A 22,173-nucleotide genomic window follows, 5' to 3' on the forward strand; every position below is an offset into this window, starting at 1 on the left:
GCGCACGATAGGTAGCAATGGGATCAACCAATACGATTTCCCAACCTTAAAAATTTATGATATTGTAAAACTATGAAAAATTCATATAATTTTTTCGTTACAATACTTAAAATATTTTTGCAATAATCCAATATATGAAGATTCATTTAAGTTATCCTTCATATTGAAATTGTAATAAAGTTCTTTAGACATTCAAAGTTGAATTTAAATAACGTAAATAAAACATTCTAAATATCATAAATATTAAAGGGGAAAAGATTTTAATAAAAAAAAGTACATGATTACCATAGAAATTAAATTTGAACAATGACAATTTAAAGAATGTAATTGAAATTTCAAAGCGATCCCATTGTTAAACTAGATAGAGCGTACAACAATCGTGCAGCTAGGGTTTCTCAGCTGGTTGTTGCTGTCCGGTGGTGGCTGGCAAATCGGAGACCCCACCCATAAATCCACTCAACAAAACAAAAAGAAAAAAGAACAACTTCCTTCTCCGTGCTGCCTCTACCGGGTTAGAGCAAGTTGTGTGTGTGTTGCAGCTGACCTACGCAAACTGCACTCGCTGGACCCACGCCCCTGTCCTGTCTGCAACCGCATGTACAGTAACTTGTCGAACCTGCGTCAGCACATGCGCCTCATCCACAACCCCCAGAGTGTCACATGCCCCCTTTGTAAGAAGCCATTCAAGACCGAGCTCTACCTGAAACGCCACCTGGTCAGCTTCCACGACCTAGGCATCACAGAGAGACACCGTCAAGAAGAACTCTACCAACAACAGCAGCCAAAGGCACAACAGCAAACTGGATCGCAAACACATCTGCAAATTCAGGCGCAGCAAACAGACAATATCAAACCCCTTGTGCCCAGAGTTTCTACAGAAGAGGGCACAACCGCAGTGACTCTGGAAAATAAATCAAGAGCATTTCAAGATGGTGCTTATGAGGTCAATCAGACCAGTGTTGAATCAAAGCACTTTCAGAGCAACATGATGCAATTCGATGCAGCATACCACTAATGCGCCTTAGTTTTTTTGGCCCATTTGTGATAGTTTTTTGGTTGAGTAGAATTAATGCCAGTTATTTCTGGCAATCATAAACTCTTAAGGGAGTCGAGCGTGATCTTTCCAAGAAAGACCAAGGTGCGGCAGAGAGATTAAGAGATTGTGCTGTAGTGGAAAATGGAATTTAACCAAATTTTTAATGCATGAACAGTAACATAACACTAATGTTGGATAAACATTTTTTTAATCTGATTTTAAGAGCATATTAATCGAAAAAGAACATTTTCATTTTAATTTTGACAGAAACTCTTTATTTGCTTCTGTTCACAGCAGACATAATAATTTAAATATAATTAGGTATTTAAAGCAATGTTTAATTGAAATATTATACATTTCAATTTCGTCTTCTTTTTGTATCTTTTTAGATACAAAAAAAAGTTATTTGAACATTCTAATATGCTTTAACAATTTTTTTAAAGCAGAGAATATTTGTAAAACTATTTGAGCTTTTTATATTTTTAAAATGATTCTTTTGTTCAATGAGAAAATATGTTTTACAGACTTAAGATGGAGTAATTGCTGAAAATATTATTTTCAAATTCCATACAGCACAGTGCTCAAAATATTAGTCTCTCGCAGCATCTTGCAGTAATTGATAAAATAGATGTCCTTGACAAGAAGAGTGACAAGATGTCAAGGACAACTCGCAAAAGGTGCCGTGCCTATTCGTCGTCGTAAGGAAAAGCGAGCGTATTCCTTAAAAAATACCACGAAAGAAACTACAAACAATTGCCGCAAGTGGAGCAGCCATCCCACCTCGTACTGATTATTCCGCGAGCCAGGATAACTTGTTGTTTTATTTGATGCTATACAGTGTTATATAAACTACAGATATTTACAACGATATTATATTCTTACAGAGGATTATATTTACTTTATTGATTACGTCACACGACTGGGTGCAACGCACAGAAACTCCCAGGATGACGTACGAACATATTATAATATATTTTTCACCACGTAGCAGTTTAACGGTGCGATAGACAGCCAACCGATTTTACAGCTCAAGCAGATTTACAGAGGATTTATTATTGACAGTTATCGATGGGAAACCACCGTGATGCAGCAGATTGAATTTAATATATTATAAGAGGCTTGTGTCTGAGATGGCTTTTCTTACATACATAGAATTCTTAAGTAGAATTCTGTTACATGCTCTAATGTGATATTACAGAGCTATACAACTCACTTACGTTTCTTTTATATTTATGAACTTTCATTTTTCTTAGTGATTTTCTATTTTAATGTCATCGTAAAGTATTTGTAGCGAGCACTTTCTTTTTATTGCAGAAGTATTTTTAGCTTATATTACTCGAGAGAATTTATTAGTCATAAAGCATTATTATTATAACTTTGCTACTGAATTCAGTATTCACTTTTCACAATACAAACATGCAGACAACAAATATTTGTCATTCAACAATTAGTAGTTCGAAATCTTTTCTTTTCAGCTAAGAATTTTAATATTATGGACATTCATTTTCAAGATTCTGATCAAATTTCTGATAAAATTTCTTTTTTTTTTATAAAAAAATCTTTGTATTCTTCTTTCGTGAGATTTTGAGTTCAGCTAATGTCAACTACATTGAATTTTATTATTGTTATGATTTCGCTTTGGAGAATTTTATGTTTCAAATATTTGTCCTTTTGAGTATTCCTTTGTGCAGATAGTACTATAACATTTTAAGATACTGATTAATATCGCATACATTTTTATACGCAGATTCACCTTTGTTGAGCAGTATCTTAACAATTTTATAGTCTGCAATGGTAAACCTTAGAGTAGCGTCCAACGTTTGGCTTACGACTTGTTCGACATTAGTTCGCAAGGAAATTTTTCAATAAATTCACGTAGACGCATTGATTTGATGATACGAAGAAGATGGAGCCGTCTCAGATACCGCCGAACTCCATAGCCATAGTACCACACAGTACAACTCAGGATCTTTTATATTATATTTTACAGATGACAATAGTTCCGTGAGCGCGATGTGTTCGATAAATTTTTCTCGGCATGCCGAGTCTAGGACTTCCAATAATTTCATTCCATCGGAATTTCAATATTATTTCACTCTCAGTATCTTCAGAGTCAATATTAAATGATTGTCTTCGAAATGATTTTTTTTATGTATCTTCTCTAATGGTGTTTATTGAAATTATTGACCGAGTGATTATTAATTAGTGTTCAAGCGATTTTGTTGTTCTGTTGCGATTGAGACTCGATTGTAGTTAGGCTTATAATAATCAAATTATTGAGAATCGTCGTCTAGACTCCCGTGTTCGAGGAAAATCGAAATGTTTCGCGAATTAATCGCGCCGTTCACACAGGCTCCTTACCTCACGATTTACAATCAAATCACAGATGCAGCTATATATTATTATAATAAGTATATTTACATACCGTTTTACAACAGTGCCGGGGTCGCAACGACTGCGACCGATCAAATTTTTAACTGAAGCTACACAAGCATTAACCACGAAAGAGATGGGAAAAACAAACTAATTCCAATTTTTTCGTCTCGTACGTGGACAGGTCTTTTTTTTATCGTTACGCACTTTTTCCGAGGATTCTTCTATTCTTCTTTTTTCCAACGCGTGGAACAGAGAGAGAGCTTCGTGCCCAGCGCATAGTTTTTACTCAATCTAAGATTAGAATATAAATGTTGCATATCATGTTATTAAGATTGTTGTACAGACAGCCTGTTGCAAACCTCGGTCTGTCGATCCTTTCTCGATCATGATTTACAGTTTCACTTCAAGACATCCTGATTTCTCCAAAATCCGACTTATCGATTTCGTATCGATCTCTTATGCGAACGATTTATATTCACGTGCATAATTGTGTCTTTATGTTGGTGAAAATTCTTGAACAGCAATATGCAAAAATGTCATTTAAATTTCAAGCGATTTTTACAAAAATTCAAGTAAATGCCGTTTTTGTTATTTCAAAAAAAGCGAACAAAGTCTTCGAATTTTATAAAAGATTTTCGGTGTTCAAACTTTCTTGTGTCTTTATCGAATTTGACGAACACCATCGTTTCTAAAGGACATTTATCGTTATTAGATAATCACATCGATTCATAAAAATCTATTGTTTCTTTTTAGTAATCACGTGCACACTTGTTTGGTTATTTAACAGAACTTTTATAGTTGTTTTATAATTGATCGCAGTGATGCAACTGAAATTACAGTTTTATTTGTGAATCACTTCGGTTTCTAAGTTTAGACGCGATCGATCGATCGATTGGATTTACGGACCGAGGCTCATATACATATACATATATCACACAATAAGCAGAATCAAACAGCGAACCGCAATGATAGAGAAATAGAATGGATAAAGCAATGAACCGCATAAACCGGGATTCGGAACAGAAAGAAAATGAAACAAAGACAGTTTACAGGGATACCATTTTTCTAACTTGCAATCTTTCGCTGGGCATTAAAAGTGATATACCGATCAGCCGATTAGTTGATTGATTGATTGATTGATTCATTGAAACATTCCAACAGAGTAATACAGTTTTTCCATTTCTCCAAACCGAAACCGCTGAATAATCAACTGACTAACAGCAAGAGTGAAAACGTTGAAAGATAAACAGAAATTCATTGTCTAGGAAATGTCTCAGTCAGGAGAAAGCACCTTTTCGCAACATTTTCAAAGTCCTCTTCATTTTTTACTTACATATATGACTCTTTTTCTTCTCATGGGTGGGAGATTTGAAAATTGGAAAGTTGAAACGCTTCGTCGCGATTACGAGGTGAACGTGGGAAATATTCAGACAAAACGGAAATCAGAGAGTATCGGATTATACTTTCACAGATTTGTAGTACTTAGGCTTCGACATGAGTAAGCTTGAAATATTCGATCGAAAGCGCATAACGGAGCATAGAAAAATTTTCAATGAAAATTCAAACGATCGTGCATGGAATCATTCACGAACTTTCTAATTTTCGATTCAACTATCTTTTATTAAATCAGCCAAACAAACGAAAAGAATAAGTACATACATTCGACGAGTAGATACGGATATTAACATTCCTGTGTTTCATCGATCGATTCATTTGAATTGTTATTGATTTTTACTATTATCATGATCATTATTATTACTATTATTATTATTATTATTATTATTATTATTATTATTATTAATAATAATATTATTATTATTATTATTTATTCAGAACGTAGCACTACTGAAAGTAATGTTTAAGATGCATTCGAATGAAACTTTTCGACGAAACTTTCAATTTCTCTTTAGTTTCGTCTAGTTTTCTCTTTTTTTTCAAGGGAAGTGCATTTGTTTATTTGTTGTACATATTGTAAATTACAGCGATTCGTGTATTCGAGAGCTAGTAATTAACTGTAGCACTAGAATTAGGGGTAATCGGAGAAGGAGGTTGGTTTCTCGTTCGGAGTATTTTCGTTTTTTCATTTCCTCGAAATGAAATCTAGTCAGGGTGAAAGATGATTCGCAAAATGATTTCGAAACGTTCTAGCAACTTCTACAGGGTGTCAAAAAAAAAGAAAGAAAGAAGAAGGAAATAGAAAATTCTAAATTGTTCATGAATAAAATGTATCGTTATGTATGCTCGTATACGCGTTTATTACTGACAAAACGTCTGGCAAGAAACTTCCGGAAAAATTCTGCAGCATGCCCCGGTTTTATCCACCGGAGGATTCTTCTATTACAAATTACACATTATAAATTTTGTATGCGCGCATGATTTGCCGAATTGTCGTCTTGCCAGAATATCCGAAGATCAAATTAGTCAGCGTTAGATCATCGCACTATGCGCATCATTTTATGTTACGGAAGCGTGCGTACGTAAAATGATAGAAAGATCAAAAAATAGGGAAAACAATTGTAAAACGATGATAAACGTTTCGGAAATTGAAGTTATTTCGTTGTAACGAATGCCGGCGTTTCGGACGTGTCGTCGTCAATCGTAATTGTGTACGATCGAGAAGAAACGCCGGCGTTTTATGCTAGTGAGTAAAATAATATAAGATATGAAAGGATTTACGTGACGATGGCAAACAATTGTAGTCGAGCGAATTCGTTTCGAGTTTTTGACACCGTCTGCAGGACGAACGATAATTTTAATGCTTTTTCGAATGAGTGATATTAAACGAAAGGACAAATTTTTATAAGACGAAAACGAGCTCCATGGATAGGAAGAGTATATTTCTAAAATATACTTCACTGAAATTGCGACCGAAGAATTCGCAAATTGTACTGCAAATTAATCTAATATTTCTTAGTTCTCTCTCTCTCTCTCTCTCTCTCTCTCTCTCTCTCTCTCTCTCTCTCTCTATCTCTCACATTCTCTCTCTCTCTCTTTCTCTTCCTCATCATAGTATCTATATCCCTCGTTTTTGTGTCTAATATAAAAAGGGATTTTCTACTTGATAGCGTACTCAAACGACCAGTATTTCACTATATTTTTTAATAGTGATTTTTATAACTGTAAAGGAACAGTAATCGATAGTGCAATCTTTCGAACGTAAGCGTAGTTAGTTCATCAGTATTAAAATACGTAGAGGTATACGTAATTTTCGTGCAATCTTTTGTAATCTTGTTTGCTTTTTATTTCATGCTGTTAAACGCATATACTTCTTTTTTCTAAAGATACATCGTCGTACATTGTTGTCTCAGTTCAGAATACAAACTGATTATTGCTTATTTCGAACCAGTCGATTTTGTGTACAGTTTTATTTACAGACCGTACTAGGTTTGTGTTCGTCCTTTCACATGTCTACTGTATATCTGAATTATGTTCGGCCTTACGACAGCAAAGAAACTGAAATAATAGATCGATTGAAGTGTTACAAAACTTACATCTGTCGATTAATTTGTTAATTGATCGATGAGCAATTATATATTAATCACATGCTTAAAGGTATCAGCACGCTAACGTCATGTTATTAATCAAATAGCGATTGTTCGTTTGAATAGTTTTCATGCATTCGATTTTTTCTTCGCAGTTTTTCCAAAATGCAATTTATGAATCAGCTTAAAAGGAGAGAGGTATATAAAATCAGCCGGGCAACTGATATCAATGAAACCTTTTCCAGTGAATCTAGAGCGAACTTGATCACAAAATCATTCAATTCTGAAGTTGGCGATTCGAGTTTGTCGACAAATAATATTCCGGAAAACATTAAATAATACCGCAGTGAATAATAGAAGTGTCATTTATTAGCAGTTGGTACTAATGGAAGCCTAATAAAAAGCAATAATTAACGATACCCATATATAAGTCGTTCAAATGATTATATGAAGCGTTTTATTGGTAAAACTGATATACATATAACAATAACTAAAAATGACAGAAGCTGCTTCGTGTTTTGATGACTGCCAGAAATGATGTACAAATTGAAGAAATTGTCGAACGATGTATCGCGTATCCAGCAACGTGGACACACGAACTTTAGACTCTTATTTACGCCATTAATGTACGAATTCTTTTACATCGTTGAATTTACAAATCAATACGCACAAGTGTTCGATTATGAGAGCGCTTAGTTTCGTACTAGATCGTTCACGAAAATGTTTCATTGAATCGAGTGACCTCAACAAATGCAACCTCTCCACGTTAGTTAACGTGTCGACAATATTAAGTGTCATTGAGACAGATTTCTGAGTAAAAATGTTTTCGATGCCCGCTTATGTTCGTATCGCCGTGTTTCTAAGAACGTGAATTGCTTCAATTACTCGCAATCAGCGTTAAATTGATAAAGGATGAAGAATAGCATGTAATTTCGTTACACTTAATTCGTTGAATCAAGATGATCAGGAACCGTTCTAGCTGATAATTTCACCTTTCGCGGATGAGAAAGCTTTTTCAAATTACGTGCGGTAATAATGAACAGGCAATAATTGATTAACCGTTGGCAACGTTAATAACATTCTGTGTTCTGTTCGTTAAAAGATTCTACTGAATTTCGAAAGGACTTTTCACGAGGCGCATGCATTTTGTCGCTACCTTTAATTGATCACGAACGTTCGATCGTTATTTATTTGAACGAACCTTTGACTAGGTATTGTTTCCGAAAACAATGCATACGAACCATTTTACAATGAAGTTAAGCACTACTAGTAAGATGTCTATCTATTAATATTTATCTAAAGGTAACGTAAAATTATCGAGCTGTAAATTCTAGCTTTCTGCGTTGTATAAGAGCCCGGTTGCGAATTTCAGTGAGAGAGAACATTCGCCGAACGAGAATCCAAGGTGATAGATTCCAACAGTTTTTGCAAATCTATTTTAGGAAATCCTTCTTTTTGCAAAAAGCACGCGTTCGAAACTGCAGTTTCATTGAACTGAGAGTCTCATTGCAGACCGATTATCGCGAGAGAGACGTTCTCCGTTCGCTGGTAGGAACGTCGACGGTCGGAACACCTTCTTCTGTGAATTCGAAGAGCTTCAGATTTTTGCAAAAAATGGATTCCACGATACTTCAGAATTTTTCACGAGAAACAAAAACGAGAAGTCAGAATGTTCAGAACTTTCGGATGTTCGATGGCCAATCGAATTCATTCCCAAAGTCGTTTAACCCCTGCTCGCTGCAGAGGGGATCGCAGTGGAGGAAACATTCTGCTTTATACTTTTCTTCCAACTATTTGGGATAATTGTACTTACACAATGTCCTTAAATATCCCTACAAACAAAACGAGTAGACCTACGGAATTTTTGTATTCGGCGAACGCGAAAGTTCTGCCGATTTTCAACGACAAAGCGTGACTCGAACGTTTAACGATTTTATTAATTACTTGTGCGCGTGCAGATCTTTGACAAATACTTCAGCAATGTTGAAAACGTCGTCGTATATGGACGGCACAGAAGCCAATCATAAGATAACATATAATAATAATGTAAGATCATTAACCTTAAAATTGAGATAAATAAGGATTTTGAAAATTATATAGCTGTACAGAAATAGCAATGCCAATAATAATGCGAAGCACAATTTTTATTATAAGATGACATACAAATGAACGTAACCAGAAAAGAAACAAAAGAAAAATATCAATGTTTTTTTTAAAGAGAAAACAATTCCCTCTAACAATTTTGTGAACAAAATGCCGTTATCTGTTGCGTTTGGACTTTCTAACTCATTTTCAAAGAAAAGCGGACTTACACTTTTGAATCGTACACTTTTTAAAAAATTCGTCTTCCTACGCTTTCAAACAGTTTTCTGAGAAATCTTCGCCTGTCTATTTCATCTTCAACTTGACAAACATTTTTACGAAAGAAACCGAAAAAAGGGGAAGGACAGAGTTAAAGGAGAAAGAGTTAAAGGAGAAGTGGATGTTACAAGTGAAGAATGAAAGTGCTAAATGTACGAGTCAAACTTTGTTGGCTAAGGTAAACGGAACTTCTGCGTTCGTCAATTAGGCTAGCTGAAGATCTCTGCAATAAACAAAGGCTGTTGTTCTTCGGAAACGCGCCCGTGTACATTGAAAGATCAGAGTTCATAGGGAATGAAACGAGCGAGCAAGGAAAGTTTTCGAGTTTTGAATATAAACGCCGAGAACTTTCTCTCCGAACGTTTCTCAGGAAGATTGCACGAGAAGCCGATGGAACTTCTCCGGATGATTTCGCGAAACGATTAGGAACAACGGGCCTTCGAAGTTCTTGCAGAGAGTCTGAAGGAAATTAGGATTGCAATTCGAATTGCAAGCAAACATTTGTACGAATGAAAGAGAAAAAAAAAGACACACATTGGACACTAAATTACCAAGCGTCTGACATGTTTTTTGGGGGAGTATAATTGCAAATATCGTACCCGAAGATCTTTGCATCAGATTGCGAACATTAGATCCAAACAATTTTTACGAAAAGTCATGGGGAACTAGAGTATAGAATTTTTACCGCCAGGTCGAGGACAAAATGACCGTCTAGTTTTGTTCGAGATGTGAAGTATTTAAAATAATTGAACTATTGAATGCAAGTGTGTGAACAAAATATGGAAAACGGGGTTTATTTGCAAAAGTCCACGAAGAGTTTTACGTGTGCACAATTCTTTTAGCATTTGGTACGAAGAATTCAGACACACATATATATATATATGTATATCGCGGAGGATGCTCTTGGTGCGAGAATAGGTTCCGAACAAAATTGTACGCGACAGAAAATTGTTCATCCGCGATGCTTGCAACGTTATTTTGCCAAAGGAAAACGAAGTATGAATTGAATTCTTTTCTGACAGTTACGTAAAGGTATCTGAAACAAGTCCATGTATTAGACGCTGAAATCTTTGATTAAAATTGTTTCTAAAATTTCTACCAGGAGTGAATAAAAAATTACGAATGAAAAACGAAAACAAATGAACAAGGGAGAAGCCGAGCGGAAACGAAATCGGTAATGGAAGTTTTACAACATAATGTATTTTCGCATTGAGAAACAAAAGTTTGCATGTACATAAAGGGGAAACACTTCGAGTGGATTTTCTTCGAATTTTCTCGCTTCTGACGTAGAAATTTTTCTCGCTTTAATCTAAGTGACTTTATTTAGTAGGACCTATTATTATATACTGTCCCGAGTGACATAGCGTATATATACAAAATAATAATAATTCATAATTATTCACACGAACGACTGAATAATCGCTTTCTGTCCTTTTTTTGCTGTGTGAAAGAAACATTAAATGTCGACGATAACAGATGGTAATAAGATTTTGTACTTACGATTAGACAAATTTCTGAACAGATAATTGCGGGCCTCCGATGTATGCGAGTGTTTCATTTGCAAATTGTCGTTTGAATCAAGTGTAAAAAAACGAAACGTGGCGAAGGGAAAAAAAATAATGTATTTTTCTAAGTGGACAAGTTAAAAGTATTTTTTGACAAACTTTAAACGTAGGATCTTTCCAAAATGATAACATTGGAATGGCTTCAGTTCGATTTAAATGAAAACAATGTGATAAGTAGCAACTAAACGTCGTTTGCGTTACAAGTATTATAATTATTAATATTGTTTCTATCGCGGTCGTAAAATTCGTCTTTGTCCACTTATCTGTGAGCAATTATCTGTGCAGATTGACCTTCGCAATAATAACAGGGATGATAATATTGTAAACCTTTTGCAGTCGTTTGTAAAACGTTTCTGTGTTATTGTAAACTGATTTATGCGCGATTCCATTTCCTCTTTATAATTTCATTTGTGAACAATAAATGATTAAGCGGTGATTATACCAGAATCATACCAATCGGAAGAAAATCTTTTCATCGAAACTCGATTTCCATTGTGAATGATCTTTCAAGTTTCTCGAAGATATTCAGACAATTCTTGCCAGCATTTAATTATTTATTGTCGAACTGAAAAAAATTTAGATTCTCGCGCATCCAATACACATACACACACACACGCATCCAAACACGTTCGCAGACGATGGCGTAGAAACAGTTGATTGCACTGACATAGACTGCGGATTTTATGCCTTTATAATAAAAATGAGCATGTGAAAAAGATACTAGAGATTAGAAGAATGTGATAACGTTATCGCACTATTTTCGACTTACTGAAATCATTAAAAGAAGCGATTTATTTTATTTTTAATTTCTGTTCTTTACAGTGGACTCGAACAATTTTTATTTTGCATAAAGATCCGCAGTCAACTTACGAGAAATCAAAGAATCTAAGAGACAGATTTTCGGAACTTGGAAAAATCGTCGGCTGCGAAGGTGTTCGTACGATTCTGACTGTCGAAGGCGTCTTTTTGGAAAAACTTGGTGTCGTTCGTCAAGAATTACAATAGAGAAAAAGACACGCGGACACGTAATTTCGAAAACGTCAACAGCAAGAATCGTATAATACCGAGCCATAGAAGACTTGAATGAGTTGTTAAGTTACATTCTTAGACTGCAAATGGTTGGGACGTTTTTCTATAGAGTTCCTTTTTCTGGTCGCTCATTAAGCCGCTTAGCTAACTAATTAATCGTTCCATTAATCGTTCTGTTAATTAAGAGAAAGCGTTGTCTTCGATGCTTAATCAAACATTTTCACTAATGGACGATCATTAGAACGAGGCATATTTAATACCAGACGAACTTCAAATGTTTTTTGAGAAATTCTTTTCACCGTAACGGAACATTCAATCATTTTACGTTTATTACATTAGGTTCCTATTTTACTCGACTCTTCGATCTACGTATACTGTTTAAGCCAAAAATTGTGAAAATAAATGACCATGTTTTTTTATTCGATTTGTGAGAGTTTGTCAAGCTGTTATTTTCTTACGAAACCTTTGCGGGCGACGTGTGTGCTCGGCACACCATCCATCGGCGTGTGTCTTATTCAACTGAAAATCACCCTTTCGAATGCAAAAGAATTACGTGCTGTATGATTTCCATTGATTATGACTCGGGTATACATATATGAAAGCATGGGTGGGGGTATATTTCGGTTCGACTGTGATTGTGAAACATTTCTCTGCTACAAGACTGGTGCAGACGAAGTACGGTTAGTAACTTTGGATTAACAATCGAACGGCGACCTGTTCTTGCAAAAATATAACTTGTTTATATGTAGATCATTTATCATTTCGTTTAGCAATTTCGTTCGACGTATATTTTAAGGTACTCCTTCTGGATGCGTTACTTTTTCTGTAGGCCTTAACTCTTTGTACTATGATTTTTTTCACAGCTATGTATCACAATAATTTTCAATGAACTTTCACTAATATTCTCACGTTATTTAAATGATGTTTTGACAATTTGTCAAACTTGTCATTTCGTAAATGTTATATAAACGTACATTTTTAAAGTTTTAAGACAATTATTTTGGAATTAGGTGGTGAAAAATAACTACAGTACTCGTTCAAAAGACTCTTTTTAATGATTAGATTACGTATTGTTTAGAAAAAAGAGAAACAATGTGCCTCAGCCTTTTAAATTGAGAAATCAAAATTCCTTATTTTTAGTTTTTCATCGATGAAACTTTTACCGTCCTAGTCGTCTCGTTTTTCTGATTAAAATAACATTAAAAACTCGATGTAATTTCGATTTTAATTACTTGAGTCGCTTGTTATGCAAGTAGTCGTGGTGATCGTAATTATATCGTGTTTGATGCCACTTTAATCAGAAAAGTGAGACAGATACGGCGATGAAAGATTCATCGACGAAAAATTAAAACTAGGAAACATTAAACACGATATAATTGCGATTTTAATTACTTGAGTTGCTTGTTACGCTAGTAGTCGTGATCGCAATTATATCAAGTTTGGTATCACTGTAATCAGAAAAGTGAGACAGGTACGGCGATGAAAGTTTCATCGATGAAAAACCAAAAATAAGAAACTTCAACTTTTTATTGAATTTGATTATGAGAATTCGGTTCTACACAACTGTTTCAAGAATCGAAGCCGATATCACAGAACTGTTTCCAGCCCCTGACTTCGAACCACATACATGCTACCATTTTTTTCTTTTACGTTTATCACACGTGAACGCGTTCCTCCGTGAAACTGGTGGGACGTAAGAAATGTCTTTCTTACTTCTCCGACTGAACTTTCATCTATTGATTTTTGTTACAAATGCATAAAATCCACCGTTCAGCTATAACAAATTGTACTGTAAAACGAGGCTGAGCGACTTTAAATATTTAGATATATTTATAAAAATTAACCCACATTGCAGTCGACAAGCTATTTCAACTCCAAAATGAAAGCATTTGTTTCAAGCTACTGTATTTCCATTCGGTATTATTCGATGCATTGGAAATTTAATCTGTTTGCTTACAGAAGATTTCTATTTCTTAAAAATTTATCGAATGCAAAAGTTTAATAATATGTAAATTATTTAAAAAAATGGAACAGCAATTTTTAATATCATTACTGTCGCTTGAAATGTCAACAGCTTTTGAGGTGGGAAAAGTTATCAAGACTTCTTGATGTAATATTCTTACAAATTGTGTTACAAAATTCATTTAATTTATTTTACAAATGCTGTTGTATTAACCAATAATTTCGAGACATAGAACTAATATTTTTCGGATGAAATTGAATATTTCAAAGATGTTGAATAGGAAACGAAATTGGAAAAATCTCGTTGTATAGCTTCTTGAAAGATTGGAAAATCATTGGGAAAGTGTGTCCATTGTTCATTCGAGCATAAAACGGGGGTCGTTGAAACATTTTCTCGGTCCGGTAGAATACGACGACTATAAAAAACATTTTAGGGTGCACTGACTATTTCAAATACTTTGAATCGAAGTAATCTAAGACTGCGTAATCGTTGGTGCATTTATTTAAATGATTTGCCCATTGGTACACGTAAGTAACAGTTTTTAAATGTTCCATTTCAATATTAATATCAAAATCCCGTATTCGAATAAATATGTTCCATAGAGGATAGGATATAGATTTTTACCGAAAATATATTAAATTTTAAATATATTATGTTATAAAATATATTAAAAAATATGTTAAATTTTATATTGAAAATCTATTATAATTAAATCTCACTGTATAAATAAAAATAATGCAGATAGAAGAATGCACATTCTAAGAAAATAATTTTCGGTACTACGAGGATATATCAAATTTTTTTTATAACATTTACAATATTTAAAATAAAATGCACCATTTTGTGATGACCTTGACCTAGATGTATGTTGTCAAGGTCACTCTCCCGAGGGACCATCGGATCGATTTTGATCAAACTTTTTTGGGATGAATCTTGAGAAAAAATAGGCCGATAGTGTATCGTATTACTCAGCACATAATGAATACATATGTTGTTATGCATATGTTGTTTTTACAGTTTTTCATCAATTTTAATTTTTTTAAAATAGTTATATAGCACTATTCCCGTTGTCGCCTTGATTCGAGCGCACATTACAATAGAAATGGCGAAAAGTTTAATGCTCTGCACGTTTCAAAAGTGACATACAAAATCGTAATCACGGTCATTAAGTTTCTATACATTCTTCGGCATTTTCTACAACTTATAAAATGGTATTTAGAAGATGAGCAATTACGACTACAATTTTGTTCTCCGTCACATGAAAGAAAGTTCACATTACCAATGAAACGCTATGTATTTACAGTGAGATACTAACCAAGCATGCAACAACGTCTCCAACAACAAATTTACTATAGAACAAATATTCTGATACAAGATAGCACTATTAGATCATGAATGTACCGAATGTCAACGCGGAACTTGTTATACATATACAACGAAATGCTAATCAGTTCAGTAGTACGCAGGCCCTTATTTCATGAAATATGTGCAGAATATGCAAACTCTGTACCAATACACGTACACAGATGCATCCAAGACCGAACAAAAAGCAACGGTTGCAATTGTAACACCATCTGCAGCCTGCAACTATCGAAAACCGGTGCTGCACAAGTATTTAACATATTCGCGGGAGAATGCTTTGCCGTTCGAAGAGCTCTAAAATATATTATTCCCTGTGTAGTGGGAATGGCAGCATAGCTGGCAGTTTACAGGGTGAACTTTTCGAATGTTCCGATTTCTCCTAATCTTCTCTTTAGCGATCTCTAATTGTTTCGAGAGCCATGTGCGAGTACAACGGGCACACGACGTCTTAAAAACGTCCTTTTTACGTCGACTTTAGGTCTGAACTATTTGCCATCTAGATCTAAACTGACTCAAAGTGTAAATTAAACACTGTCAATATGCAGGCACTATTAAAAGACCAAGGTAAAACTTTCAGAATTCGGCGCTCTCATTTGTTAGAATTTAAAAAAAATTGTCATTTTTATCTTGGTGAAAAACAGAATCTTAAAATTTTTATTACCTTTATTATTATTATTTTATTGCACTATCCATACGCGGAGTGTTTGGGTATATATACTCTTAAATGTTTGCTCCTCTGCCGACATCGTTGTTTAGACATTTATAGTAATAAAAACTTGAGAATTTCCGAGGAAATGTTAATGTTATAAGTTAGGATAATTTAATGTATATATGTAATCTACTTAAGCTCTGATTTAGCTTAAAAATTTGAAATAAAAGCAATAAAAACTTGAAAGTTGCCGGGGAAATGTTAATGTTACAAGTCAGCTTGAGTAGATTACATATACATTAAATTATCTTGACTTGAAATGACTAAATAACAATTTCGACAGAGGAGCAAACATTTAAGTATAGTATCGTTGTTAAAAGTATGTTGTGTCTCTTCACTGTTGTGAAAACGATATTTTTATATAATAATAATACTATCGCTATCAAGGAAATGTTATTATTTTATTATTATAAAATTTGTTTTTCTTCCTTTGGTGCACTTTAAAACAATACTTAGAAAAGTAAAAAAATACTCTTGTAAAACCTGAATATTTATCCTTCTAACAGGATAAGAGAAAATATTTACTGTGTTTTTGACGAGACATTTGTAATTTCGAGTGATTTAATATCTGACACGTAAAAGAAATTTTTAAAGAACTTGCGTCTGTAGACATCGGATTGTATTTTTAAAAAATAATAATTACAGAGGAGTACTTTCCGACTCGTGTCCTTCATCTCTTCTCTTCCTCTTCGTTCTATAATTATGATAGAGGATCTTCCCTTTGATTAATTCTTTTGAATCTGCCTCCTTTTTGCAATTAAAATCATTCTACAATTTTTGCACTCTTTTAGGGCAATTCTATCAGGTCGGGTGCTCGTGTAATTAATTTCAACTGACGATTTCTCATTTAGAATAATTACGAAAAGTATTATCACCTGTAATGAGATTCGTATTAAAAATCGTTCCTGTATCTGCATATGTCAAGAACTCTCATAAAAGTATTAAATTGGCATATAATTGCTGTTATCTGTTGCTATTTTGATCTAAAAATTAGTGCTATGTCAAACCTATATAAAGTAGATAAATATGCGTAATTATAAAACATCAATGCACTCTGTTTAAATTTGAAATATTATTTTTAACTTTTCTATAGTAAATTATGTATAATAACTGGTCAATAGATTTTATGCATTTATTGCAAAAATTGATATGGACAATATAAAATAGTGGAGGCATTAGAAGAAACTATGAATATTTTTCCATTATTTTCAATCGATTAAAAGTATTAAAATGTTATAAAACCTACATAAAGCGGATAGTAACATGTAGTTATAAAGCATTAATGGTCTCTGTTCGAATTTGAAATTGTATTAACTATAAATAATTAACTGATCTCTCAATTTTATTAATATTTAATCTTTCACACGACAATTAGATCAAATCCAATATAGTGCTGCATCGAGGCATGTGCACTGTATATTTTGGACTAAATATCATCAGAATAATATTCCTCTGGATCTCGTTTCAAATATCTAGAAATCGATATTGTACATTACATTTATGTATGCACCGCTTTGAAATTTCCTGAATTGTAGGTACATATATTGAGTTTATTTACATCGTATTATTTTGCATCGGCGCTATCGATGTTTCACGTTTTTTAATTTTGCTCGATGGTGAATGCGTGGCGAAACCTGTGTCAATAATAAAAACTGCCAATATATGAACAGAAATGGTTCAGAGTTTCGAAAGTTCCAACTGTCGCGGGCAGAATTTTTCGAGAATGGCAGGGTAATATGAAAGAACCTTCGTTTTTACAGACTTTCGTACTGCTACTATAAAACTAGTTATAGGAGGGAAATCACGGATTTCAACCTTCCAATATTTCGATTTTTATATACCACGTGGAATTTGCCAGTAAAACCATTATATTTTCTTTGATATCACAATTGGTATCGACAATATTTTTTGTTTAAACTAATGCGGGAGTTTTTAGGAAATTAATGTCTTTCGATTTTTAAATTTCTTTTGCCCCTTAACAATTTGACTGATACGCGATGGAATTGTTTGTCCAGATTTTCAAATTCATTTTTATGTTAACTCATTGCATCTTCCTAATTTTGTTAGGATTCTCCAACAATTTTTATTAATTAAATAAAAATGGCGGTAAATAGAATGTGAGTAGAAAGATGCTTTTTTCTTCAACAATCTTAATCGATTAAAAATAATACATTTAACTTGCAATAAATAGAATCGAATAAAGAGAGTTGTCTCTTTCTTTAACAATTTTAATATGTTTCCAGTAATATATTGAAATTCTTTTAATTGTTTAACTAATTTCGTCTGCTGAATTTTGTCCTAAGTAGACTGCAAATATTTATGTAAAATACAATTTCTCTCTTTCCTTATCAATTTTATCCCTCTGTACTCGGAGGCCATCTGTGAGGAAACATTACAAAAATGCTGATAATTATGATACTTTGAAAATTAACAATCTGTATTAAATCTGTATCGATACGATCTTTTATCAAACTTTATTTAAACAGACTAATTATTTCCATTGTCAATATCACGGGTTACAAATTTGTTAATTTACGATTATTGAGATTGTAAAGATACGTTCAGCAATTATTTATTCGTGAAATCTGTTACTTGGAACAAATATTACAATAAAAATCGCTAAACATTCCGAACAGCTATGTTGTCGTTACTCTTATAAAGTAATATAAAAATAGTCGTTTCTAATTTGTTTAATCCTTGATTGTTTCAAATTTTACTATTTCAATTTTCCCATAAGTGCATAAAATCCGCAACTCAGTCATAAGTGCATAAAGTCCGCAATTTAATCATAAGTGCATAAAATCTGTAGTTTAATCACAAGGTCATAAAATCCATAGTTATGACGGTCCAACGTTTTATGAGACGTTTGCAGCCTCTTTATATCTACATACGGTGCGTCAGAACGTAGATGTAATAACCATCATCTATTATGATCATACGACGAACAGCGCGGAGTGGGTTACAATCATAACGGTGTAAGCCATATTTTCGAAAATGTTGAGTTATGTCTTGAAATGTAGTCTATAAATGCCAAAATGTTGAAAAGGCAAGTGAAATAAATTGTAGAGTTACCATAAATTAACTTAACTCTAAATTATCTTAATAATGAGGTCATTAAACCATATATATATTGGTTTAATATTGGTCATTAAACCATACACGCATTACTAAACAATAACATTTCTCGTTTTTCGTAATAGGGAAATTAGCAGTAGACTGCAAATCTTTATGCTGAATAAAAATGGCCTGCATTCATTGCATGAAACGGAAGTTGATTAGAAAATGATTTTGTCGGTTAATAATTCTAGTCGGTTTGTATAAATAATATAGCAGTAACATTAAGCGCTTCTGATGTTTTTCTGTTACGTATTTCATCGACTCATTTTCTGCATAAGTGCATAAAATCCGCAGTCTATTTGTTAGAAAATACACCGCCTATAATTGCAGCCTCAGCCTCAGGCATCCATGAGATGTGACTTAATCTGTAAATAATGTATATTGAATGATCAATTACACACGTAGTTTACCAGCTGGCTACCTGTTTACTCTTTTGCTGGCGTCACACATACATATGTAGAAGCGCAGATTATTATACCAGAGATGAAACTTCTATTTCAACCTTTGATGTTCGTGTTCCCAATTTGGGCGGCCTTGTGCACAATTTAACCTGTGATGGGATTCATCTGGTTCTCACCGGTTTCCGCGAATCGATATTTTTCTGGTGAGCGGGCTAAAACGGAACAACCCTTAACTACGGACGTTACAATATTCGACAGCTACTCACTAAAATGCATTGTATATAAAACGAATATGATATTAATTTTTGCATAGTATTTAAATAATAACATGTATTGCACATGTTAGGGATGACAAGGAGAGGGGAACAACCTTTAACTACGGACGTTGCTGTTTGCGACAGCTACTCACTAAAATGTATTGTATATAAAAAGGGATATGATATTAATTTTTACATAGTATTTAAATAATAACATGTATTGCACATGTTGGGGATTGCAAGGAGAGGGGAAGGTACTCGAAGTAATAATTCCTGAATAATTTCAGACGTGTATTTAACATTTCGACTGCCGCGTCACACACCCATAAGTGTCGGACAGAATTATTTGCTTAGATCTGAAAATTAATTTTTACGCTAATCCAATACATCTTCTTAATTTTATTAGGATTCGTAAAAAGTAAAAATAATGAAATTTGAATTGATTCAAATACTTTAAACTGTACGAAATTTGTAAGGTTGTCGACGCGGCAGTCGTAGCGTTAATACCTGAAAATGACTGTGTTGCATTTCTGCAATCGTATGCATTTAATGATCACGATGTTTATAGAGGATATGTATAGCATAAGAAAAGCGTATATGATGTAATAATACTTGTTCAGGTCGAAAGGTACGTCGTGGCAGACCGCGACTTGGGACAAGGGGTGGAAAGCATGGATCCCCATCGGTGCAGGGTAGCTCGCCTTCTAGGAGTGAATGGCTACCCTTGGACATGAGGACTACACCTCCAGCTGCAATGTCTGCTTTCCGTGGATTCGAAGAGTCCTCCTCTGACGGCGTGGTAAATATTTTCTCTATCTTTTTCATTCCTTCACTTTTTTCAACATCTTGTCCTGCTTAACACTTCATTTACCGACAGTTTTTTTCAAAATAGTTTTGTTAAAATCAAAGATCGACAGTCAAGAATTTCTTGAAGAGACCACAATGATAATAAAATTTAAATAGTTAAATAATATAAAGTTCCTTCGACATTGTTATTAAAAAGAAAATTATTGAGCTTCTCTTGGACACAGTTCAGAATTAAAATATTTCCGTTTTTATATAATGTATTTATATACAATGAGGGCACTATTTAATTTGTAATAGAACAGATTAATGAAGTAATGCTAATATTGAATAAAAATTAAAAAATATTTTTAAGATAGAATTAAATTAAGGAAAATTCTCATCATCATTGAAATTATTGTGAACAAGATTTACAAACTATTTAAATTCTTTTCTAATATTGTTTATGTTCTAATAATTCATTGTCATGATAAATAACACAATTTTAAATAGAAAAAAGGTAAGAATAACTTTAAAAAAGAAAATGTAATTCCAACGATATTGCAGAAATTAACATGAGACAAACGAAATATTATGCGTAAAACTTTGCAGTGTATATAAACAAATATAATATCTATCAATGTAGATTCTAAATTGTTATAAACAATGTCCTGAATTTTCAAATCGATAGAAAACTCTTTAATATAGAAACGAATCGGTCTGACATTCTTTTTCTACAAAAGCTTTCGAATGTTTTTATTCAATTCTTTTTATTTTCTTAATACAATGTAACAGCCAAAGTTTCAAGCTTTTATTCTAATTGTTTCGAATATCATTACATTTTATTTCGTCTGCTTGGAAAAGCTGATCCGACTAATCGATTACCTCTGATAAATAGCTGCCACCGTCTGCTTAGCCATATAAAAAATTAATTTCGTGATTGCAGTCCTAAAGAACCTAAAAATATACATCGCTTTATCATTTGTCTTTTCCTTTATCCGCTCATCGCTGTTCCACTCAGAGTTCGCTTTTTTGTAGCGCGGACAATTAATTGCGTAGAATAAAATCAAATGAAAACTTGGGTCGATAATAAAGTAAAATTAACCCTTAGCGGACCCGAAGTATTTCAAGCTGACATACGCTGAAGATTTTTATATGAAATATAGTAAAATTATACAATGAACTTTATAAAAATTCATTGATAGATTTTTATTGAAATTATCGTGACTATTCTTCCAAACTTTCTTGTCAGATTTTACAGTTTTATCGATATGAAATAAAATATGAACTGACCCAATAACTTCATAAACATAAACATTAATATTTTATGCCAAGTTCCAATCCTCTATCCTTTGAGAAAGTGTAACAATAGGAATAGAGATAATACAAAATTTTCTTGTTTATTCAATCACATTCAAAAATTGCGAAGAAGTTACATTATTAAATGAGAATTATTAATATAATATACTATAATATACTTATATAATTAATATTATATAATATATCATAATATACTTATATATTATTAATAATATAAGTATATTATATTATTAATTGAGAATGATTAATATAATATAATTTTATTTCAATTCATACCTTTACTTTAAAGTTCTTGGTGTTGTTACAGATGAGAATTGTTAACAGATTGTATACATTTTTATGGCTTTTGTATGAAAATTTCGATTATGAAAAATTAATAACGAAAATGTTCCTTACTAATTCTTCCAACTTC

The 22,173-nt window shown here is 33.2% G+C and overlaps 1 protein-coding gene across 3 annotated transcripts in view; it reads left to right on the forward strand.

Annotated features, from left to right (window-relative positions):
- Positions 1 to 22,173, forward strand: part of LOC117219149 (uncharacterized) — a 118,114-nt gene that overhangs the window by 30,339 nt on the left and 65,602 nt on the right. For 2 of the 3 annotated variants that reach the window (XM_033468076.2, XM_033468077.2), the window contains one exon: positions 20,279 to 20,457. In XM_033468076.2, coding sequence (XP_033323967.1) covers positions 20,279 to 20,457 — 179 coding nt within the window. Of the gene's footprint in view, positions 1 to 539; positions 12,274 to 20,278; positions 20,458 to 22,173 lie in introns of those variants that run through there. The other variant, XM_033468078.2, reaches the window with a different exon arrangement.

The sequence above is a fragment of the Megalopta genalis genome, chromosome 12 (genome assembly GCF_051020955.1).
Source record: "Megalopta genalis isolate 19385.01 chromosome 12, iyMegGena1_principal, whole genome shotgun sequence".
Classification (NCBI taxonomy): Eukaryota; Metazoa; Arthropoda; class Insecta; order Hymenoptera; family Halictidae; genus Megalopta; species Megalopta genalis.